The 25,544-nt window shown below is 39.9% G+C and overlaps 1 protein-coding gene across 1 annotated transcript in view; it reads right to left on the bottom strand.

Annotated features, from left to right (window-relative positions):
- CCDC158 (coiled-coil domain containing 158) overlaps positions 1 to 25,318 on the bottom strand; it is a 34,999-nt gene extending 9,681 nt beyond the window's left edge. Inside the window, 19 exon segments of the mRNA XM_076337702.1 lie at positions 1,613 to 1,738; positions 3,119 to 3,211; positions 4,951 to 5,109; positions 5,913 to 6,025; positions 6,478 to 6,630; positions 7,970 to 8,159; positions 8,926 to 9,408; positions 10,888 to 11,085; positions 12,588 to 12,707; positions 16,084 to 16,198; positions 17,384 to 17,445; positions 17,447 to 17,498; positions 18,119 to 18,195; positions 18,535 to 18,862; positions 19,136 to 19,245; positions 22,520 to 22,556; positions 24,756 to 24,759; positions 24,863 to 25,024; positions 25,216 to 25,318. Coding sequence (XP_076193817.1) covers positions 1,613 to 1,738; positions 3,119 to 3,211; positions 4,951 to 5,109; positions 5,913 to 6,025; positions 6,478 to 6,630; positions 7,970 to 8,159; positions 8,926 to 9,408; positions 10,888 to 11,085; positions 12,588 to 12,707; positions 16,084 to 16,198; positions 17,384 to 17,445; positions 17,447 to 17,498; positions 18,119 to 18,195; positions 18,535 to 18,862; positions 19,136 to 19,245; positions 22,520 to 22,556; positions 24,756 to 24,759; positions 24,863 to 25,024; positions 25,216 to 25,318 — 2,685 coding nt within the window.
- Between the last annotated feature and the right edge of the window lie 226 nt (positions 25,319 to 25,544).

Genomic DNA, 25,544 nt, shown 5'->3' with positions numbered 1-25,544 from the left:
CAGTACTCAGAACCAAAAAAGGCTGTTTTCTCCTTTTTAACCTGTGATCCCAGGTATTACTGTACAGTACACAAACACAGGTCTGAAGACAGAAATACTAGTGTATCAGGGTGTTTTCTAGGCACTCATTTCTATAACAGTTGAGTTGTCTGCAAATATAAACCACTTAATTGTCACAGCCATACTCGGAGATGAAGTGCAATATTATTCTCATTTTACTGATCAGGACTTGAGGCAAAGGCCTGGTTCAAAGAATCCTTTCTTTCTGTGAAGAACTGGATTTTTCAGACTACTCAGCACTTCACACGTTCAAAGCACTGCTCCCACTGACTTACGCTTCATCTGGGGATGGAACTGGCTAGAAACATTTTGCTAACATGTTTTCATTGAAAAAAATGTCATTTCCAATGGGAACACACTAGTTTCAGGAACAAATCCTCAGCTTCATAATGGGTCAACGTGGTACCAAGTCAGACCAAATCTTTCCTTCCCACATTCCAACTAAGAAAGGAGGCTATCGACTGGGTAGGGTCTCTGTCTCAAGTGTTGGAGCTGCTTTGTTTTGTGCAATTACTAATCGTGCAGGAACCTAGAAGGTTCAAGGAGACCTTGAATCAAGTTTTCCTACAACCTGTTAGGGTCCTCACCATGGTACTAAATTAAAAATCGGTCCTTTTTCCTTCTTTATCCTCAGAAGTATAAATTGATTAACTCAAAGAAAAGAGAATGGCAGTGCCTGATGCTGCAGGGATTTCACAGAATTAACTGTCCTTCGTTCCTTGATGTAAACGTTTGTCACCACATTAGAAAGTAACAGAAAATATTACTGAAAAATATCTGCACTAACTTGTAGTCTCCTACAAATTTTTGAGGTAAAAATTTATGAAAAGACCTCTACCAATTTCTGTGAGAGATACATCAGGTCCCTTTTGGAGAATTACACAAAATCTATACAGAAAATACCAAAAGATTTTTTTTTTTCATGAGAGATTTGAGTTGATGTTTACTGTAATGAAAAATTAGAACAACACTAGCATCTAATTGAAATCTAAAAGTAGATGTACAAAAACAAAGGGAAGGAAGGAGAATGATGTGTCTTTTAGGATAAAACTGGTCAAAATCAGTGAAGGCCAGCTTGGAGAACGATTTAAGTATTAAAAGCTACTACAGGTCAATCAGATGATAAAATTTACCAGGAACTACGTACATGTCTATTTTCATTACCAAATATAAGCAATTTACAGCAAGTAAAGTACTAGGGAAAAAAAAAAAAAAACAAAAACGAAAACCAAACTGCTTACAGATCAGTACCTTCAATTTTAGTAGTTTATAAATGTTATTAGTGATAGAGGTAAGATAAACTCTTATTACAATCGATGGAATTTTTTATTGTCTGGCTGGTTTTTACATGTATTTCGCAAATGGGAAAAAAGAAAATCTGAAAGGCCATAGCGTACGAGAAGCTAAAGAAAATGATTTCATCTTTGGTGTTAAGAATTCACTCTTGGACACTCCTACCAGATGCTCTCCCATTTTCAAATTCCATGGGTTTTTTACGCTTTGGAACATCCCCGTTTCCTGTGCAGTTTCCCATTTTGAGGCAGATACTCACATGAGGGGCACAGCTGGCCAAGTTCAGGGAAGGTGGCATGACAGCAGAGTGCAGGTGGGAAAGAGGCACTACGTGCCGCAGCTTGCCTGAAGCAGAAGCTGGCGAGTAGCCTGGGCCCTGCAGCTCCTGCGAAAAAGCATTAGCCGAGCAGAATAAGCAGGTATAGCTAAGCAGAATAAACAGGTATAGACAGCATGCCCTCTGTAACAGGACATGTCTTTTAGTCAAATTTTTTATAATACGCAGCACTCAATTCTCAAAACACTTCTTAGTATTCATTAGGTGTGCTCAGACATAACCCTTTTAGTGACTGAACTGGGTGCAAGAGTGGCAGTTACATTTATTTTCAGAATTTTAACATATGCTCTGGAACCATTCAAGTGGAGGACATCTCAGGGCCACCACAAAATTAAACTGTCCCACAGTTCTCGTACCTTTTCTTCCCCACTTGGGTGAGTATTTCTTTCGTTGGAATATGAGATTCCCCACCTTTGCCATTGTACATATGAAGTACTTTTTGTATCGCTTATGTAGATTTGTATTCTGAATATAACATTTCATTTCTCACTCAAAACTAGCAACTGGGGTGGGACGCTAAAATTAACGCTAATTCCTTATGATAAAACTCCTGTTCCAAGTGTACCAATCATTTATAGCAGTAGTTTCATTGCAGCCTTAATCATCTTTGGTTATAAATAAGGCAAAGGTAAGTAATATTCTCTACTAAACTCATTAGTAAAGATAGAGATTGGACTAAATCTATTGGGCAATAAAAATTCTAGGCTCTATAACAGAGATACTGGCTTTACATTACTGCATGATTTTCCCTATACCCTATCTTTCACTAATGCGATATAGCTCGACAGATGTCAATTACATCTCTTCCTTTTTCTGTCCCAGATGCCTCATGACCGTATTTCCTTCGCCTTGGCTAACACCTCTCCTTGCTTCTTAAAAAAGATTTTTTTTTTTTTTTTGTCCTGCCTAACTAATTAGCATAATCATATTAAACTCAGAGCCCTCGTTTCCAGTCTAGACGTAGCTTTAAGGTTGCTGGTTTTATTTCAGACCTGAAGAAGGATGTGGGTGCCCAAAAGCTTGTTAGTGCTTTCTATCTCTAACAGTTACACTAGTAAAAGGTATCCCTACAGACCTTGTCTCTCTAATTAATTTTTCATAATAATGCCATGAACGTTTCTAGCTTTTATTTGCCTAGGGCCGCCACAAAATGCTTAAGTGTCACTGAAACCAAAGCTTAGCAGATGAAGCATATGGTCCAATATTCCTGTAGCCGTTTAATTTTTTTGTTGCCCTTATTGTGAATAGCACTTCAAAGTAACTGAAATTATGGACGTGACTTGTGCAGCAATGAGGTATTCCACGTAAAAAAGGGTTTCAGAACACAGACTTTTTAGAATATTCGCAATAAATAGGGTTAAACCTAAAGTTAGGACACAAAGTAAACGCACCTAACTTCATACCCATGCTTCTCAGTAACGTACTTACTTTTACATCTAAAGTACGCTGCAGTCTGAAGCGCATAGCTTCTTGTTCCTGACACTGGATTATGCACTGACATTCTGCAAATTGCATGGATGCCTGTAAGAGAGGAGAGAAGAAGCATAAATTAATTTTGCTAACTTTCTGTGGATTACACTCTTTCGTGTTTTCTTTCCAATAAAGAAACAACAAGGTACACATACAGGTGCTGCATTTATCTACTGCTATCAGTATAGAAATAGTGCAAGATGACCAGGTGCCCTTCTTGATAGACTTACAAAAGCAACTGACTGGTTATATGATCCTAGTAGCCATAATATGCACACCGTAATATCACAGAAGGGAGCTAACCCTGTCAGGGACAGTCCTAGACCTACTAAACACCTCTGGGATTAGAAAATTCAACTGTGCTAATGAGGCAAAACTATACTCAAGGTTTTAAAATGGATGGCTGATAACTTTGTCGATCTATCTTTGTGAAGTTGTTACATACTCTTTCTCCTTTAAAAAGTTTACTCTGAAAAGGTGTGAGAAGGTGTAATAATGTAGCTAGTTTTCACTGAGTACTTATCAGGATAGCAAGAAGAGAGGAAGGTCTAAGCCAAAGCACATAAAAAAGAGAGAGAGATCTTTATGAACCAGACTGCTTTTATCACTCTGCTGGAGTTCACTCTTCAGTTTTAAAGTAAAACCTGGGTCTCTTTCTGTGCTTCTTTATGACTGCCAGTGAGGCACAGGCAGGCTCCCTGAGGCACTGTGGATGTACGGTTACAAGCAGCAGCTTTTTGAACATTTAACTCTGAATCATTAATGATGAACAAAATGGCCAATTACACTTTATGATGATTATACAACGGAAGCTCTGCAATGGTATGTACTAGCATCCCGTGAGACGACACAGTACAACCTTTACTAGTTTCTAAGAATTGTTATTTAGTGTACCATACGTGCTAGTTTTCAGCGAGCACCTGCCTCCACTGTGTCTCAGCTTCTCTGTCAGTTGGCTAGTACTGTGCACAATGATATACATTACAAAGAAAGTTAAGTTTCCAGCATCAAGCATTTAAAGTAAGAAATGCCACACTTGGGAGGAGGTATCACAATTATTTTATTATTTTTTTAAAGTAATAAAGCAATTTGAGAACGACATCTTACGTGGAAATTTACATCCTGAAAAGCTAGAATTCTGACAAGCTGAAAAGGACTCTTCCTTCTGAAGGAGCAGCAGCTTACCTGTAGGGCACCTGGGATTTATGTGCTAGTCAGACCAAAATGTAGAACCTAGCCTTAACCATCAGGTATGTCAGCAACAGAAACCTCAACTAAAACAGGCAAATGAAACAACATGATATTCTTAAAAATTTCCCTCATGCTGAAGGACCCACAGCTGGCTAACTAAGGTCCCAGAAAAGGCTCAGCATGGACAAGTGTGTTGAGTCAGTGCGTGCCCACACTCGGTTCCAGTGGAGCCCCTGTTATATTGTATAATGGTGTCTCTCGCCAGGCATAGGAGCTATGCCAACAGCCAGTGGAAAGTCTGGAAGGTCAATCTACTGCCTGGAAGGTCAATCTGCTTTAAATTCCCTGCAGTTTGTATTTCCCTGAGCTAGTAAGGAATAAATCAAGAATTCTCTTAATGAAAATAGAAGCCTTTTAGCATTAAAAAAACCAGAAGACAGTCTTAACTATAGACATCTCTTTGGGTAAGTATCTTACAGTACATATGAACAGGACATACTAATACAACCTAGGTAAGAGGTCAGACATTTTCTCTTCCCAAGTGACTGTAAAGGAAAGCACCCAGAAGTCTCACTGAACTGAAAGCTACCTAAAACTACCTTATCAAGGGCTGCCTCCATCTTAGGTATTTTTTCTTTCAGACGTTTGTCTTGTGATCTCAGGATCTCCAGTTCCCCAGCAATCTTGGTATTTTCTGCTGTAATATAGCTCAATTCTTGACTTAGTTTACAATTTTCTTCTCTGAGGTAATGCTTCTCCTGAATTTAAGGTAAGGACAACAAAGTAGGAGTCAAAAATTTGTTAACTACCTACATTATACATACTTATTTTCTGCAATTTTTTTCTCTTTGAAAGTTCTGAATTAACCCTTTCAGCAGCTATTACATCTTGCAGAAAGATGAGGTTTTTCAACAACAAGATAGGTCTTATAAAGAAAAGTGCAATTGGACTGGTCCTGATGAAGTAACATCTCGGATTTTAGATCCATTTTGAAACCGGAATTTTAAGCTTCAGGATCCACAGGATCCAAAGGCAGTAAAGAAGGAGGACATGTTATAGTGAACAGATATAAAAGATCATTCAGCAAAGTCCAGCTATTGGTAACCGAACGATTTCTTTGTCACAGAAAATGCTAGAAAGACCTCAATAAGCAAGACAGACCGTGACATACTGGACAGACGGTTTACAACTACAACTGCGAAGAACCGCCTCAGAAATCAAAGAGGGGCAAGCACTGTGGGCCAAATTCAGAAGGATACAGAATGATTACTTGTCATTTTTAAAAAGAACTGATCTGCAGGAGCTTGATTCTCCTTGAAACTAGTACTCTTCTTTCACAGAGAACAAATATAAATTAAAACCTGTGTCTGTGCATAAGGCTAATGTATGTGGTGGAGATATTCCCTGATATACGCTAGCAAGAAAACAGGGAAGGTTCCCATTACATCAAGTTAAATTCTCTTTGGTCCTTCCTGGGCCAATTGTGCTTTTGGCCATGCATTTCTCCAAAGAAAGATTTATCCAGATACAGTTAAACACTTTTACACGGAGCTCTTGTGACCTTAGCTGCATTTGTCATTGCCTCTTCCAAGAATTTAATCTTGCTCTGTAATGCATCTATCTGTCCTCTCTTGGCTGTGATCTGCTTCTGCATTCCCATTGCAACTTTCATAGCTGTAAAAGACAAGGTTTATTCTCAATGAACAACATTGATTATGCATTCTGAGTTCTGACAAAAGACTCTGGAGCTGTTATCAGCAATATGTTAGAGTAAGTAAGTTGAACCAGGATCCTAGTCACTTATGTGTGCAAACCACCCATTATAATCAGCTGGAGTTTTGTCCAAGGTAGTGACACCAGACCCATCACACACACAAGACAAGAAGACAGCATTCCCTGGAAAGCTGCTTAAAGATCACTTGAGAAAACCCAACTCATGGTTTAAGTTTTACAGTATGTAGTAAATGGTAAAATAAAAATGTGTTGTCATCTGCTATATTGTTTATTTATTTCACAAAATATCTGGAATATTATTACATCATCTATTGAGGGATCAATACTTACAAAAATCCTCTTGTTAAAAAGACAAACATGTGTGATCTTTGGGAAGTTCAATCCATAATTACCATGGCCATCAGATCCCTCCATAGTCTTCAAAGCAGTCCTGGTCCGTTCCAGTTCAGCTTGGGCAGATTTCAACTGCATTTTCAGTCTGTTTGCACTATTTTCCATCTCCTTGATCTTATCCTGATAATCCTTCTTCAAATCTTCAAATCCCTCTGGTGAGAGTAAGTAAAGATTGAAATTATAGTGACAAAATTTATCATTCTTCTAGACTAAGATTACTGATCTGTCGCCTACTCTTTTTAAAGCAGTATTAGATATGCAGATAGCTAAGACATAAAGCAAGTAACATCTACTGCTAACAAATGCACAACTAGTAGTTCATTGTCCTACATCTCAGCAAAAGCTGCTGTTTCACCAGAAACAAATGTGTTCTTTGGTTGCTCACCAAAGCAACAGTTCAAGAAAGTGATATAAATGCGCATTTCTGAGCTCCTGCTGCTAAAAACAACTGCGTATCGTAAAAGTTAAGGGTATTAGTGAGACAGTATTTTGCCCCGGTCATTCTTCTCTCCAGCCACGCTTATAATCAGACTTATGTCTGAACTGATCTAATTTGTCAAGCAGTCCCCCGCAACTCCGCTTCTCAGCCCTGTTTCTTATATCTCTCCAACTCCTCTTATGTCACCCATACCACTACAAGCCAGCCAGCTGCGTGCTCAGATTCCATCAACAGCTTGGCCCTCCTTCCTCTGTGATCATCCACTTCGATAAGCCTTTCTTATACCTCATTCACCCCGATAGTACTGTACAAACCTACGGCAGACTTTCCACGTAAAATCACATTATCTGTTTAATTCTTACAAAACTTAATGAATTTAGAAGTACAGCTGAGTTGTGAAGAAATAAATGTTACCAGTGGGTATTTTATGAGAGTACAGGGGTGTGTAGAGAGCAAAGCATGTGAACAGTATCATATGTCTGGCTGCAGTGCAGATTTAATAGAGGATCTCTCTGAATTTTGGTGGTTGCCTTGGGTCCAGCCCCTAATTTTATTTTATTTTTTTTTTTTTTAATATTCTCTTGATCAGCTTCCCCACATATTAGTTGTGAAAACAGTGCTTGGAGTTAGAACAGAAACTTTTAAATAACATTGTATCAAAACTACAACAAAACAGAAACAAAGTTCCGCTGCAATTGACCATAGATGGTTAATGGGCTCCACTAGTGCTGTTACATAACACTCGGGAAAAAGCGGTCAAGTTTCTATTCTGTGATGTACTAGATCTGCTTCTTTGGTCTCCAGAGTCAGACAGTTTAAGTATTTTTGCTCAGAGTAGTGAGAGACTGTCAAAGATTGTATTCCCATCATTCTGTGTGAGAATCCCAAACCATGACTTAGCTCTCTGAAGCAATTTGACCATCCTGTGCCGGCAGGGAACCTTCTGCTGCACCAGCAGCCATATTTGGATTCAGCAAGCAAGCTGCTCTTCTATTTTTAACATCAGCCCAATTTAGCAGCTATCGGAGCTGAGCTAAGTCAAGGTTCCCTACCTTCAAGGCCAGCTAGCTCACTCCGACTGGCTTGGAGTTCATTCATTAGCTGGTCTTTTTCCAGTTTCATATCATTAAGTGCATGGAGCCTCTCACTGCATGTGTTTACCAGTTTAACCTTTTCCAGTTCCAGTTCACTCAGTCTGGCCTCCATTTCATGTATTCTGGCTTCCTTCTCATCCTTTGCAATCTACTTACATAAAAACCAATAGTAATTATGTGTAATATACATAATTATATAAAATAACCACAAAGATGTGCAGACATCATCATTACTTATACCACAGTTGTCCGAGAACAGTTTGGGGCAAGAAAGAAAAACAGAGTAAAATAGACAAATTAGTGAAAATTGCTAATCCAGGCAAAAAGGGTACAACAGAATCTGATGCGATGGCTTCACAGCATGTTTAACCTTACCAGCTGTATATGAAAATTATTTCCATCCTCTTGTAGCACCACCTCCATATTCACTCCTCACGCTCAACTGTCTTCCCACAGAAGAGGACGAAATTCCCTATCTGGAGTGAATTTTTTCTGAAGATGCTGACCTGCATAAGACCACCATATCCTGTAATTCTTGTCTGAGAAATAACCGGTTATAAACAATGTCCTCAGTTTGGAATTCTGAGTGCTCGCTGTCTGTTATTTCTCAGTAACACTTGGTAATTCTGTTGCTGTTACTGGTGTGGGTAATTGTATCACTGAGGACAGCATGTTATATTCCAGCCTTCACAAACCTTTTGGCAACTGCTTTGCAGCAGTGAATTATTCATTTTTGGTGGTAATACGATAATATTATTCTTCTCTGCCCACTAACTCTTCTAGAGCTGTTAGGATTCAAGGTGCATTGTCTGACCTGCTTTAAAACCACAGTATTAGCACATTAAGGTACAGATTTAAAAAACAGAAAACATTTACTGTCTGACAGAGACATAAATACAGCATTATTTGCACACCTTAAGTTCTTCTACTTTAAGTTTCCAGTCATTTATTTCTTTTATAAGCTGAGATTTCTCAACTTCCATTGCTCCAGCAGTTCGACTGTGCTGGCTCACAATCTGGGTTATGTTATCAATTTGCTTTTGGAAGATCTCAATAATCCTTTCCTTCTCCAACAGCTGCAGTTTCAGCGTTTCACACTCTGACTGCGCATTGTGTGAACAGTCCTCTTCATTCTTTAATTGCTGGAGCTCCTGCATCCTACTGCCAAGTTGCGAACATAGCTTCTTGATTTCCTTATTGGTAACCTCAAGGGCGCTCTCCTTCTCTTGCAGACGGGCTGTCAGTTTTGACACTGTTTTCTCAGCAGTCTCCAAATCGATCTGTTTGGCTGTGAGATCTTCCTTAACTTTACGGAGTGTTTCCTTGGTTGACTCCAGTCGGACAGTCAAAGAAGAGATTCTTCCAATGCTTTCATTTTTTTCCTTAATTGCGGCCATCTGAATAATAGTAATATAAGGATCAACCAAGAGAAATGTTTATTTCTATCTTCAGAATTTCCTGTCACATTTCTGGTTTTCTACAGTTCATCCTAAATATCTTAGTTTTACAGGAAAATTAGGTCAGCATGGTCTGGTCTACAATGACTATGTGATTCTTCTAGTTTTCTTTCCTCTTTCTCCTTTTTAATAAATTAAGTACTGCTTAGAATACTGTTTTTTTAAAATCATAGAAAATGAAAAATGTTAAACTGATGTAAAAAAAAAAAAAAAAAGAATAAACCGGCAATGTTAGTATAAAATTTGGAGTAGTCGGGTCTAAAGAACTTTTAAGTGTTAAAATTCAACTGACTGCACTGCAAGTTGGAAAAAAAAAAGTATGTACATGAACAATTTATTACTGATTTTATTCCTGCAGGCAGCAATGTGCACCACTTAAAGCACAAAGTACTGTGACTCAGGAACTGCTAATAGTACAAAATAGAAACAGAAGAAAAGAATTAACTTCCTGGTGGGAGGATTTTAAAGGAAAAATAATGGATTGAGAAAACGTAGAACGATGTGTGAAGTAGCACAAGGCTGTGGCTGGTAGAAAATAAAGGAATTAAGTTGATCTTTACTCACAGTGCAAAGTGGGTTACCTAATTACAGCTCACTTTTGAGGGGCTGAAGTCTTGAAGAGAGGGGAATGTACAAGTCAGTGTCTAGGAATCTACTTTGCCAGAAGTAATTCTTCTGACATAGCACTGCATTCTGCTTAGGGTTATAAACACAAACTTCATATAAGGAAGAAGTTCTTTATGCTGAGGATGGTGAAGCACTGGCATGGGTTGCCCAGAGAGGTGGTGGATGCCCCATCCCTGGAAACATTCAAGGTCAGGTCGGACGGGGCTCTGAGCAACCTGATCTAGTTGAAGATGTCCCTGCCCATTGCAGGGAGGTTGGACTGGTTGACCTTTAGAGGTTCCTTCCAACCCAAACTACTCTATGATGTTTTCATTAAGCACTACGTGAAGTAAGGCATTGTGAAGGCCTTTAATCTACTAATTACTCCTGCGGAAGTGCTCACTACCAAAAATACTACCTTCAATAGTTCGTTTGTTATGTCTGGCAGCATCAAACTTTCTGGAAATTTACGAAATGTTGTTCTGGAGGTTTACAGTGAAAAATCAACCACACTATCAGCAGAACATTCATTTTCTTGTAAGGCTTGTACATAAAAAATCAAAATTAAAAATAATGCTTCTGCTTCCTCATCAGTAAAGAGAAATGAAGCCTGGACAGGTCACATTAATAGAAAAAAAAAAATGCAAATTCTGACTGTCATATATCTGCATCTTTGGAAGGAAAATTTTGGCACATGAGCTCCAGAGGACTCCCAACCACGGTAACCAGAGTTACCCTATTTCCATCTGAAGTACAGTCCCCAGCCGGTGCACTTTCTATCCGAACACTATCACCCTGCAGTTGCTCACCAACCTGGCGCTCCATTTGCCTGTGACATTCAGTCTTCATTTCCTTCACTGTGTTTTCCATGCGCTGCAATTGCATGTTTTTGTTGTCTAGTTCTCTCCTTAGATGGTCAATGGTGATGCTGCTGTCTGTGTTCTGATCCCAAAATCGCTTGTTCTGCTCTTTTTCTAGATTTAGTTCTATCTCTTTTTTATGAAGTTCAGTCTACAAAAAATTAAAGTCATCTCCCTCCTTGAATCACGTTTAGGATTTTTTTGTTCTTTCTCTTAACGTTAGCAACATTCAATTAACCGGTTACATATCTGAATAGGGACTACTGCATGGATTTACACTTAGCAGAAGACAGGAATATTGGCTAAACTAGTCTGACACCTCCTACTCGTTTTCTTCCAACAAAACAGTAACTTTAAACTTTATATATTGCTGCTATAATTATTTTGAAGCACGTCACACCTCAACACTGAAGTCTTTCATGTCATTTATATCTATCCCAAAATCAGTATAAGCTACAAAATGAAAAAAGATTATATTGTGTCAACATCAAATGAAAAGCAATGATGCCAAGGAAGGCTGCTGTTGATAAATACCCATCTTTACCACTAGTAAGAATTGTTCATTGCTTGTTTCATTTCATGCAGTAATTTGTCACATGTTCTCCAGAGCTGAAATCTTTTCCACCTCAGACATAATCCTAACAGTACATAATTGAAATTATGGTAATTTAAAACGTAAATAATATTAAAAATATTGACATACACATTTCAGAGCTACTAATTTCACAAATATGAATTTAAAATGTGCCCAAACTGAATTATCAATAGGCATTTCTGCTAATCATAACTTTTGCTATTGTTCACTATCTGCATATTGTTATAGTTGAAGTAGAGAACCAAGTAGAAAGCTCAGAGAATGGCAGAAAGAAAACATGAGCTGAAGACACAGAAACAAAAGGAACCCTAAAATTAGATTCCTAACCTTCAATTATGCAATGATTATTCTGACTCCAGTCTTCTCTATAGCTATGTACAATCTGTAGGAAAAGATTTACGCTAACATATTCTTGAATAGGCGAACACCATATGGAATGAAATAGTTTCCACACCTCCTTCAGAAGCACGGTGACACTAACTGGGCAAACAAACCTAATGAAACCACACAAAAATATATCCCAAAATTCAGTCATTAAGGAATAATCTTACGTAAGAAGAAAAGCAAGGCTAATTACAGTACATTAAGTCAGCGGTGATGAAACCAACCCAATCTGGCAAAATTTTTTTATACCATATGTTCAATTTGTGAGTACTCTCAATCGGTTACAAAGGAATGTTTAGCGCTGTTAGGAAAATCCCAGATATGCCTTGCAAAATATGTGTTAAGGGACCAAGGTTCCTTCACAGAGGGATCTAAACTGTGAGGTTAAAGTGAAGGTGGCTCAGCATCTTTAATATGATTTGCATAGGATTCAAGGATTTTGAATTTATGACAAAGTTAATCTTAATTCTGAATGTCCCATATTGCTAATGGCAAAGGCCTTTGGGAAACTTTCTTCACAGCTAATTCAAATTTCTAGTAAAAAATAATCCTCAAACTTAATTATAAGGGGGCTGCTGCACTTTGGAAACAAGCAATGTGCAAATCTGAACACCAGCAGTAAGAAGAGGCTTTTAGAAAGCACCATTTTTTTCAACACTATCACTTGTTTTTACCAACAGTTGATGAATCTGGTCATTCAGATTTCCAGATTCTTGGCTGCGTTGATCCTGTTCTGTTTGAGCTTCTGCTATCGCAGAATGAGCTGGGTGCGACTGCTTCTCAAGATCTTCGACCTACAATAAAGACAAATATTAATAAAGAATTATCTTAATGTATTCTATTTTAAATAGTACACTGGATTTCTTCTAGTTTTCTTCTAGGTACTAGTCAAAAAAAGTCCAAATGTTATCTGCTGGCTCAGCAGAGTTATTCCCTAGGTGTATTCAGAATTGTGCTTTTAGTGATTAAGCTCAATTTCATTGCAGAGTTAACTGAGGCTCCCGAGAATGAATTGGCTTCCACCCTGATGCACAGCTCTTGAAGAATTCCTTACCTACACTGTAAACATTGAATGGAATGGGAAAAGAGCCACTTCAGAAAAAAAGTTCGAGCTCCTTGCTTGATTTGCAGTACTACTAGTTAGAAAAGCCAATATAATGCAAGTACAAGTAAAACGCAATTTATATGGAGTCATTCAATAGGAAAATACACAAAATTTCCTACAGTGCTCTTCTAATAAACACTTAGGGATTTGCAATCCCTCTTTTGGCTAACACCAAAATCTGGGCATTTCCTTTCTACTTCCTTAAAAATGTTTCCTCAGCTTGTGACAAAAGCAATAATCTCTTCCCTTCCTCTTCTGCCCCTCACCCCCTCTTTCATGCATCTGATTATAATGATGACATAATTCTTTTCATTTAGTAATCGACCATTTATGCAGGGCTAGTCCCAAAACCTCCTGTCCTTCACCAAATGGGGGCTGGGAACATGAGGATGACATGAGAGGATGTTGTCAATGAAAGTTCTGAAGATCTTGAGATTTTTCTTCCCCAAAATTGGATACAATCTTCTCTTCCTAGAGCTCCAATGCCTAAGCAGCAGAAGGACATTATCACGGCCTTTTCTTCCTGTAATTGCCAGAGGTCCTTTTTGAAAGAGGTTTCTCTCATCTTGTGGAGCCCTCCATCTGGAGGAGAAATCTCAGTAGATCTTCTCCCTGAAACCCTCCTTACACAACTACTCCGTATTTCCACGGAAAATGTAAGCCTGAAGTACACCCTCTACAGGGCTCAATGACTGTGTACAACATTATCAATAGGGCTTTCACAGACAGTGATGAGAAACAGCTGTCCTCACACAGGGCCTTTCCTGTACAATTAAGTTAATTTAGGGAGAATTTGGTCCCAAGCATGTGTTCAGCCATATTCACTTTGTGTTTAATGATACAGTGAAGTTCTTCAGACGCACTTAGGCCTCACAGCAGGTTTTATGTAGCTAAGGCAGGGAGGTATATTCCTTCACTATGAATACATTAAGAAATCCACAGGCAAACATGTTTTGCTCCAAGTGGTAGTCACTTACTCTGAAAGGATGCAACTTCTGGCACTGTATGAGACGATGGACCAGTCTGCAACACTTTTTAATAAAGATATTAACATAGGTATATCCAAACAGAACACTTGGGTATTTACATTTACATCCACTAAGTAAAGTACCAGATTTTCTGACTGCTGAAACTATCTGGTATCAACAACTTACACTGGCTTTAGTTTTCACCTACTCCCTTGAAAATTTTAGTTGTTTTCCTACTAGAGAAGCTGTGGAAAAATGCTTGTTGTAAAAGAGAGACATACAGTTGTAAAAGCTTTATTTAGATTCTCTCTCACACGTTCCCAGGAATGACTCCACATAACAGCTTGAGATCAAATGATCTCCAGCTATCAACTTGTCTCTCACTAAAGCCTACCTCAGCAATTCAGTGTACTACACTTACTATTCAAAAGCAATTTTTATTGGACCAAGTAGTATATTCTTTTATAGATATACAAAACCAACATTTTCTGGAGTTGGTAGACTATGAAAAACAGCCTTAAATTGATTCCCAGTTTCCAATTTTACATCTGTTATGAGGTAAACATTATGAAAGGGAACATGCCTAAAGAATATACACTACAGTTATAGCTATGTATTTCATATGACCTTATGCTGTGCACAGCATGATTTAAATCAAAAGAATTCAGGTAAATAGACCTAACATGAAAAGCATACCTTATATTGTACTCTTCCTTGAGGATGAAATACAGTAATGGAGATTAATTTACAAATTCTCCATAGTTCAGTTATAACGCTGTGAAAAGTCACTTTTGGAACTGACTAGTGTGAGTTTTGATACGTATGAATCAATGGAATTGATAAAAGTGGAAACCTAGAGAAATGATAAAACACAATGTCCTTCCTGCTCTGCTTTATAATGCAAGTAGATGTACACCATGGCTCCACAGGCTTGACCTGACCTGCACATCCCTGCCATTCCATTCTCAGACCTTTTTGGATCAGAGACTATCAGCTCTGCCAAACTTCACGGCACTCCAGTGACCTGAACGTTCCCTTTCCGATAGTATGTAGAAGGATGCCTAAATCCTCATGACTTGTAATCTAAGCTGGATTTGGATCCATCAAGCATTTCTGCATGGGTCCGCTCCACTAATTTTTAAAGGGAGTGGAGAGCAACTGTTTTCAGGTCACTTTCTGTGGAAAACATGAATTACCTTTCACCAAAAATAAGAAAGAATTTAAAAGATATTCAAATTGTTTATAAAACTGGAATCCAAAGCAGTGAAGTAAGTAAAAGACACAGCAGACGTGACATGGAAACAGGACATAAAATGCTGCAGTTAGTGACATGGAAGAGATTCTGTGGTGGGACTGTAAGAAGTTCTCTCCATTTGTCTGCAGTAACTCCCTGCTGTACTACCTGGCAAAAAGCTGGTCTTCGGGGAGAAGCGTGGTTAAAAAAAGTTTGTCAAGACTAATGTTTTCTAATGGGATTAAGAAATGGCTGAATACACAGATGCTGGCCAGCCTGTCTTTTTTGCCTATATTATACCCTACTGCTAAGAAGCCTTTGGATTTCAATGAACGTTAAAGATTCTTAACTCGCAATGGGGCATCTCTGGGCACCTGAATGCTTCACAAGCGCTGCTGTAATCTCTATGTTCTCCCACCTTTGCACTTACCAAGACAAAGTTACCAAAGAATTCTTCTGGGCAGTACAACTTAAATAAGAAGCTATTTCTACTGCCTTATTTTGGTGATATATTCTCTAGCGGTATAGTGGAACAATGCTCTTGTCCTGCATGTGCAAGTGATGTTTGCAGTGCAGAATCATTTTATGTATTTCCAGAAGGCATCATTTATGGTATGCTCTCAATACATGCGACAAAACTATTTTGTGTTCACTAAGTTTTGCAAAGCTATTTTGTGTTAGAGAAAAATAACTTGTTCTTAAAAATAATACAGAGTTAAGGATAATGTAATATATCTTATTGTCCACACAGTTTTTCTGAAGCAATCCCTTATCAAAAGGCTTTCCTTAGTATCCGCAACATTTCAGATATCCACATATCCAGTTTCATTGGCACTAAGGCTAACACACAAATCCATACACACCTTGTCTTCACAGATCCTCTTAGCTTCTCGTAATTCAGAACGCAGCTGAGAAACTGTAGATTCCAGGTGACTAACTTGATGTGCATGCACTGAATTTTGCGTTCTTGTTTGTTCGCTAAGAAAAGTTTTTTAGGTGGAGAAATTAGAAACTAAGAACCATGAAAGCGTGAAACATTTGCGGTTGTTTTCACTGCAATCAGTACGACCACTGAAACTTACTGCTTTAAGTATGATTATCATTCACAGTGGGATCACATAAAAATTACACCTTCTTACTAGTTAGATTTGCTGATATCTATCTCATAAAATTACATACATTGAAATCTTGATGCTTTTTATTCCTGATAACTCATTTACTCTCAAGCAAGTTCTAAGAAAGCTGTTTACTTCCAAATGCACCCTGACTATTCCACAAGCAGAACTGAGATGCATTTTGCTATCAGCTATTCAGACTCAACTATGCAAGTCAGATATTAATGCATACTGATATTTAAATCTCATCTTAAGTTTGTAACACTGCACGGCATGTCCTCATTTTTTTTAACTGATATATTGAGCACCGATTTACGAGTCATCAAGTGGCCAGTTAGCCTTTTTATTCTCGCTCAATTGTTACCAAAGTCAACAGTACCAACATAGCTATTTATCCCAAATGAAAATTACTCTTTCTTTAAAATTACTGTTCATTACTATTTGTACATGTATGCAAACAACCCAACTGTTTACCCATTCTTCTCTATGATTCAACCAATAAGCTGCTGGAAATTAATTTTGTATCCAGATCCACAGAACATTTAGAAGGCAGAGGTCATGGTGCAATGTAGCCACCTAAGACTGCACTCAGCCACAGCTCTTCGCTTACATACTCTTTCATCCCTTAACTCTAGCCATGTACTCTGCAGAAACTGTTCACAACTCAGGTAAGAGAGATTCATCATTCCAAAAGCTGGTGGCAAGAAGAGCTGACAGCTCGAGCCAGTTTGAACTTCCACTGATTTTGCTGGCCTTACTCTTCTTCTGAACTGCAGCTGTCTGAGAAGAGAACCAGCCCGAGTCTCCTGATTCTCAGAGTTTGCCTAACGCATGGCTATTTTGCCTCTCCTCTATATAGCATGGTTTATTGTTTTTTTGGTTTTTCCCTTTTTTTCTTCATTCCATAACTTACGCAAGGACTACTTAACTCTAAACAAAGACACTAAGAAACCAAAAGCGTAGGGCAGAGAGTAGAGTATACTAGCAGCATAAGCTTTCTCTCAAATTAAGGTTACTCTTAACATTTTCTATACTATAATCAAAAAACATACTGAATGATCTCCATCTGGCTTTGGATACTATTTGCATAGCTGCGCGCACTGTTAGCTTTATCAGTTAGTGCTGCCACCTCCTGTTCATGCTCACTTATTAGCTGCTCAATCCTGTTTCAAAAAGAAAATACTGATAATAATTTCAGTCTTGGCAAATAATAACTTCTCCACTGAAGAGGTAATGATATTTTTCAGTAGTCAGAAATGTAATCGTTTTGATGTCCTGTTGTGAATGAAATATTCTGTATCGAGTTATTGACCCTTTTATTTTGAACAGGTTACTGTATAATCCAGGTGGATAGCTGGGGAAATTGGGACTCCTTGAACAAGGAAGGACAAAGCTCTTAGTGAAATTAGTAAGAAAATGCTGATGTAACCACCAAAGTGCTTACTTTCAGTCTTTTCTTTTAACGGTGGTACTAGTCACCCCACAAATTAGAGATGTCCACTAAAGTGACCAATCACACTTACAAAAGTAAGGCGTACAGATTCTTCCAAAATATTTTTTTGAGACAGTGAAGAACACAGGAAATTGTCAGCATGGAAGGAAAAAGCAGCAGAAAGTCAAGAGCAAATAAACATCTGGAATGGAACAATTATTAAGTCCTCAAAAACATTGCTTGCTGCCCCCCAGCCACTCCCCACCCCCAATACAATCACCATCAGAAAGAATTATCTGTGTAAAAAAAGTCTATTTATGTTTTACGAATAAATAAATGGAGAACAGGTACCTATTTTTATGTTGCTGAAGCAGAAGTTGTTTTTGGGTCTGTGAATCTTTTTTCAATGACTCAAGCTCTTCTTCCACCTATTGTAAACAGATGAAAATGCTAACCCCTAAAGAAAAGACGGTCTAAACAGTAGTTTTCAAAGTGTAATTTCCTTCCTTTTGCTTCCACCTTGAAATGTGAAAACGTGCACAATACAGGTTAAATTCCAGCAAGAAACCCAAGCTCAAGTTGGGGACAGTGTAAAAGGCTGGCATACCGGTACCTGCCATCTTAACTGCAAAGTAGCATTTGTACCTCTTTATGCCATAACCATTTCTTTAGGCCAGTTTAGACGGGAGCTCGTGGAGTTTTCAAACACATTTTCTAAAAAAACAGAACACAGTGTTGGAAGGAGAAGTAACACTTTCTTCACATACCAGGACAACCTTTTCTTTGAGGTATGACACCTCTGAGTCTAAATCTCGCAGGATGTCAGCAAATGCTGTGCTCAGGTTGTGGATGTGTAGGCTAGTAATATTCTCATGCTCATAGAGGTTCTTGCCTGTGCTGGCTTCATAGTCCATTAGGATGCCGTGTAGTTCCAGAAGTACTTCCTTGTGGCTGTGTACCATCTTTTTCAGATGCTCATTTTGGCTGTCAGCCTCCCTCAGCATCTCCTCCTGCAGCTGGTTGGCAGCTTCCAGCTCTTGAATAGTATTTTTTAGCTGTGTTTTCACATTCTCTTGGCTCTGGGATTCCTTTTGTCTGAATTTGGAAACCAAAGAAATAATTTAAAAAACAGGATTCACAACATGGATTTTTATCCTAACAGGTGTAATACTTATGTTGATTAACTGCTGGTTTTTGCAACTATATAAGAAGCCGTTTTCTAAATCAAGGTGCCATAGTCTCATTTCTTCATTCCTGAGGGCAAGTTTCTCACTTAGAAGATCTGACGTGCCTCCCAAAGCCCATATATACACCCTCTCAAAGCCCATATATACACTAGCCACAATACATCTGTCTTAGCCTTCATACCTGGTATCCTGAAGCAAATCTCTTTCCAATTGCACTTCCATCAGTTTGGTCTGCAAATCAGCAATGATCAGGCTTAAACTGATTTTCTGTCGCTCATGTAGCTCAGTGGTCTAAAGGAGAAAAACAAACAAACCACCAAGCTAAACCAACCAAAATACTGAATATGTAACCTGAAAAAATGAGGCTGAGAGCAGCATGGGTATGGGAATTAAAAGAAACAAAAATAACCTTCTTTTTTTTTTTTAATATTTCTTAGTTAACCAGCTAGTCACACTGTGCTGCAGTGGACTGACTATGCATATAACACCGCTACAGGGATCATGCCAACAACATTATTACCCATTGCCTAATTCTGTCTTGTCAAATGACGTGGGAATCATGATGGCCAAGCACAATTTACAGCAGCCAAGAAGCTGCTCACATTAGCGCTGGCAAAACTGTCCAACACTCAGCAATGACAAAAACAACAAAAGCTCATCTATACTTAAGAAGCTGCCCCAAATTTGCAACTCACTTCATTCAGCCTCTTCTGCACATCTCTACCTTCCTGCGAGTATTCTTCCAGAATGTTTTCCACATGTTCTTTGCCAGCACCACTCACGGATTTTTTCTCCGCATCAATATGTATTTCATATTTGGAACAGAAGACACTATTGGGTGGACTGCTACCAGTACCAGAAGAGGCTGAGTTTTCCATCACTGTGCTGAGAATGGAAGCAGCTAAAACATTCTGGCTGCCAAGAAATGGGCTAGCAGTACCTGAAAGACAGATAAATTTCAGTGTTGAAACAAGAATAGTTACACAAGAATAAAGTGCCATCTGTACAAAGTGGGCATTAGTGCCTCTCAGTACATATCTATCGATAGTCAAACCTAGGAATTGTCTTTTCTAAGGACAATAAACCCAGCCAATTCTAGGGTTGCACACTGGATGGGGAATGCCACAGTGTTCAGATGAGAACATTTCAAAACTGCTCTGCCTTTACCTTGGGCTTGCGCCAACAAGAGCTCTTCAAGATGCAGGGCCTAAAGAGGATTCAACTTGAAACATGAACTTATGAGCACCCTTCTAAATCATATAACAGTCTGCAATGTTTATAGAGATTTACTCCCAAATCTTGTTCTGAAATGTTTAATACTTGCCCACGCTAGGCATATTGCCACTTGGTAAATATTCCTCATGACTCAAAGAACGTATCATTGATTCCACTGGGAATTTGGTGGCTTCTTCGTGGAGTTTCAGAGCCTCTTTCGTTTGTCTTCCCAGTGCTTCCCTGCAGAACAGCACACAAAAACATTTGCTGAAAAGGCAGGAGGACTGAATACAGAAGAGCATCCAACTGCACTGCGTCACAAATGCAACTTGAAACGAATAACTGAAAAGAGAAGCGAAAGCAAAGAATTTATTTGGCAACGCTGTTGTATTTTCCTGGTTTGCACTTACATTTGGCAACACAGTGCCACATCTTCAGCTGCTGCAGCTCCACTGTAGTCAACTGAACTATAGTGTTTTGCCACTAGCAGGCATAATGTATAAAAGTCCAAACAAGTAAAATAACACTTCATCAAACAAACAGAATTAAATCCGTTTATCTTCTGAAAAGGGATTTCCTTTTATTTCCACAATTCTTCTCCTAGCTGTCCAGTAAAATGCCACCTTACTGACACGAAACTGTAACTGTATGGTCAATCAAACCCACAGAAATCTGTCAAATACTTCATTTGCAGGCATAATTTGAAACATCTCAGAAAACTTGTAGAATCAGAGAAGTGTTTGGTTATACAAAACCTCGAGCACATAAGAAAGGAAACCTGTGCAGATTCACACCATCTTATTTTACTGGAACTGATAAGGCAACGGATCATTTCCTACATTCCTGGCGGGGGGGGGGGGGGGGGGAGAAATGTGTGTGTGCAAAGAAAGTAGACAGATAAGAAGTAAAAAAAGGCAAAAGGAATTTTTCTGACCAAGAGAAGAAATCCAGTCTAAGTGAGAGTATCAGGCAAGTTTTGGCAGTTCACCTATAAGCTGTAAATAGAAGAAAGCTAAGAGGAAACATGAAGAAAAAAATAGTTGAGGGAAAAAGAAGAATCTGAAATCATGGAAAAATATTTTAAGTGGCAAGTCTACAGGTGAGGGAGGAATATGAGATCAGCAAGAAGAGCAGCTCCCTGTCATTTAGCGTCAGTGCTGTTGTGTGTGCATAGCAGGACTGTGACATTCACAACTGACGCAATTACAACATGCACAGTTGATTTCTGTCCACACAGCACTTTTTTTTCACAATGCAACAAGTCCCTGTGTCTGTGCACTGCACTTGTTATGCCTCCTCTCTGCATCTGTATTAATGCATCCTGATAAACCTGGATTTTCATTCTATAACATTACTGATAAAAAAGATTAGAGGACACAGATGCAAACAGAGCTGCAGAGCATGGGGAAAAGGATCCTGAGGAGTCTGTTACCCTGAAAGTGGGAAGAAGAGGCATCAGCTACAGGCAAGGGTGGAGGTTCTATCCACGCTGCCTTGCTATTGTGGAGTATAACCTAAATGCATAAACAGGTTAAAAGAATGACTAGACAAATCCCCAGGACTAATAAATTTGACAGCTGGGACAGACATTCAGATTCAGTAAGTCTTTACATTCTAATTCCCTGAACACTGAGATACTAAGCAAAAATACCACTTTTTCCTTACCGTTTTTCTATGCATCTGCCACCACACACTGCTGGAATAAGCACAGTGGTGAGATGACACTTTGGTTTGATCCATCAGAGTCTGAGTGAATCAGAAAATCAAAGCTTTAGAAAGAAAAATACCATCCCCATTCTTCTTAGTTGGCCATTAATTTTCAAACTCATTAATGATCCTTCTTTGGGAGAAACTTTCAAATATTAGATACACAACTGTACCTAAAAAATCACTAAATCCAAGCACCACCTTCTGGGGCGGAAAAAAATAATCACCCAAAACAGTAAAATCACTGAATTTCACAAGTATCACTTTTCCAATGCTGAATGATTCTGAATCTAGTAGTAGGCAGAATCTTGGACCCCTGCAAATTCATTATCAAATGTCAGTACTACATCCTGCTTTTTGTGCAGAAATCTCATTGCCAGCAGGAATAACTCATTCCACCATGAAGAGAAATGAAGCTATTATCCTGGCACACAAATTACAATGATCAGTGTAATTCATCCTTCACTGTAGAGTGCCTTGGGTACCCATATCCTTAAATTTTGTGTTCACATCTTTCCTGTCACATAACAGACTACACCTTAGGAATCTGTTGGCTTCCATTTTGGGGGAGTGTGCCGTTTACTATAATGACGGATACCAGGTACAGGAATTTCTCTAATAACAAACAAAACCTGTGTACTACCTTAATTCCTGGATATTCTCGCTCATTGTAACAGCACCTGTGAAGAAAGAAGATCTGTCCTTATTTTCTAATATATTAAGAGTCAACCTTCTGTAATAAAAAATTAATTTTGCCGATCTAATTTTAATACTGCAGGAGAAATTAAAGGATATTGAGGGAGATAGTTTCTCTCCTTTTTAAAAGTCTTACGCTTTTTTTTTTCCAGGATGAACACAGATGCAGGCTTTTTTAAGTGCTTGTTAGCATCGCCTGTTAAGTTTTGCAACAACAGTTAAGTAGCAAATCATATACACTACCACTTTCCTACGATGTTTCCGGATACAGAATTTTTCTACAAGAAACACTGAAAACGAGATTTTTATAAACGTCTGCCTTGATCTCATCTACAAATGTTGTCTATGCCAATCTCCTTGATTAAAGCCAAACGGACTTTTTCCTCACAAAAGTGCTTTTGGAGGTACGCCCAAAAGAAAAGAAAAACTGAAGTCTGGGGTGAGCCCAAGGTGGGCAAGTCTAGACTTGTACGTCTTGAGGTTTGGGAGTGTGATTGCTATTAACAGTCCTTGGGGGACAAGCCTGTGAACCTTTTCCTCAGGGGGGGAAGGAAAAAATGAAGAAAAATTTATTACTCAGGGGTAGCTTTGAGGTGGACAGTATGTGATGGGGTTTTATTTGCATTACTTGGATTTTCCTGGGTGAACGGTCCTCTGGAAGACATGGGACTACACTCTAACTCAAGAGGTAGCTGCAGTAGCAGTTTCCATTCCATGAATAATTTGACACCTTCAGTACACCCACTTGACTGAAAAAAACCATCAGGGGTGCTTCCTAAGGGCATGTAATGGATAAAAGTGGGATAAAAGTTTATCCCAGACCCCAATTCCGAGTACCAGAAATGCTTCCTTAACGTGAGAACATTGCCTCCAACCTTCACATGGCAGACCTGAAAGTTCAACTGCACCACGACAAGAGGACCATTTTTTCTAAACCGAGACAGACCCTGTCACTCTCCTCCCCCGCCCCGCCCGCATTTTCCATGCGGCGAAGGAGGGCGAGGCCGGCGACGGCTGCGGTCGGCGGATCTCCCCGGGGGCGATAGTGGCGCGGGCCCGGCCGAGCGCCGACAAAATGTCCGCCGCACGCAGCCACCTGCCTCTCTGTGGCGGGAAACGAGGGAGCCCCTGAGCGCCCCGACCGGCCTCTCCCGCCTGCGCAGGTGTGTCCCGACGTCCCTCTAGTCTCTACAAGCTCTCCACGGCTCCGCTCCGACGGGCTTTTTACCTCATCAGGGCGTGCACCCGCTACTGCCTTCCTAGAGAGGCTGCTCCCCTCACGGTGAGGAGAATCGTCTCGCCCCTTCTCCGGCCTCCTCCCCGGGAACGGGCCCTCCCGCGGCTGCGACCCGATCTTCTCGGAGTCGCCCGCTTCACCTCAGCGTAGCATCGGGGAAGCTGTGGCGTGGAAGCCGCCGGCCGCGCAGCCCGAGCGCCCTCCCCGCTCCCTTACCACGCCGGCACTCAGCCCCTCACCCCCACAATGGCCGCTCACGGGTGCCCCCCTCAGGCTGCGGGCAGAGGAGTTAAGGCGCCGTCGCGGCCGCGGGATTCTGATGGGTGGCGATTTAATGATGCCGTGCTTGAGACTAGAGATAAAAATCCTCTCATACGAGGGTAGGGCAGGGCCTGGGTCATCTTCCTCATGGTATCTGGCCAGCAAGGTAGCACATTTGGGGGGGTGACCATGAGCTGACTGAAGGCAGAAGTTGGGGTGAGGAGGCTTCCTCCCGCCAGAGAAAAAGCCAGAGGGCCAAAAGCATCTTCCCAAAAGTCCAGTTCAGAAATAAAAATTAAAATCTTTTGATTTTTACACCACTCTCTTCAGAGATGAAGTTTTTTGAATTCCCAAAGGTGATTGCCTGACTGGTATTTTCAATTCTCTGAGGGAGTTGGTGCAGAGTCAAGAAACGATCGCTTTACTTCAGCAAAGAAAATGATGGGGCTGTCTGTCCCATTTTAGATCTTGATTTCAGGAATGAACACGCAGATGTCAACAGGCTGTCCCTCTTTTCAAGTTATTCAAAATAACAGCCAACAGCTTATACCAGACACACCATGTTACAAGTTTCCAGGAACAGATGCATGAACTGGGCTCAAAACAAAATCATCAGAGAGCTGGAGGAGAACTTAAGTCGGAGCAAACTCAGGAGACAGGCATATATGTTTATACATTTAAATACCTGACTAAGAAGAAAAACACATAACCATTCCTCAACAGAGGACACACCATTTTAATTTACAAGAGAAGAAAACCGTTCACCTAGTGCTACAAGACAAACTTAAAGACAAAGCAAGAAAATTGGTTTTACGTGGACTACTTCAGACTGAGCGAAGAAAAGAATTAACGAGCTGAAAATAGACCTCTGGTCTCCACGCTCCAGAGTTGTCAGTGCATCAGCAGCAAAAAACACACACGCAGAGGATGGAAAACTGCTCGAGGAAAGAAGGACTTGATATTGCACCACCCGGAAAAAGAGGCAGCACCGAAAAGACACATTTTTCTCCTATCCACAGAGAAAAGAGGCAAAGGAGTTATAAGTAAATATGCTATACAATACCTTGAAGCCAGACTTCAATGCTCAAACAGTCTCGGGTGTTAACAAAGCATGAAAACTCATCCGGGAGGCGGCCCGCACCTACCTCTGACAGACACTGGTGAGATTTGTTTCTCCTGTATTTTGGGCGGTGCACTGAGGTTTTGCTCCTTGCTGCAGGGCTGGGAAAGGAGGGGTGCACTGATCATCTCGCGTTCGCCCCTCCTTTTAGCCGTGCTGCGAGCTGCGCGCCCAGCTCCCAAACCCGTCTGGAGCCGTTAGGAGCCACCTGCCCCTTACCTCAGCCCCTTTGCCCGACTCGGTAGCCTTGGGAACAAACTCCTCCTCTGGAGCTGATGATGTGCATGAGGGGGAGCCAATAAACGCCGCAGGCAGTGTTTGATTTCCCTGCAGGCTGACAAAGTCCGGTTTAAG

The sequence above is a fragment of the Aptenodytes patagonicus genome, chromosome 4 (genome assembly GCF_965638725.1).
Source record: "Aptenodytes patagonicus chromosome 4, bAptPat1.pri.cur, whole genome shotgun sequence".
NCBI lineage: Eukaryota > Metazoa > Chordata > Aves > Sphenisciformes > Spheniscidae > Aptenodytes > Aptenodytes patagonicus.
Note: the sequence above shows the minus strand (reverse complement) of the source record. Positions and strands in the feature narration are given on the sequence as shown.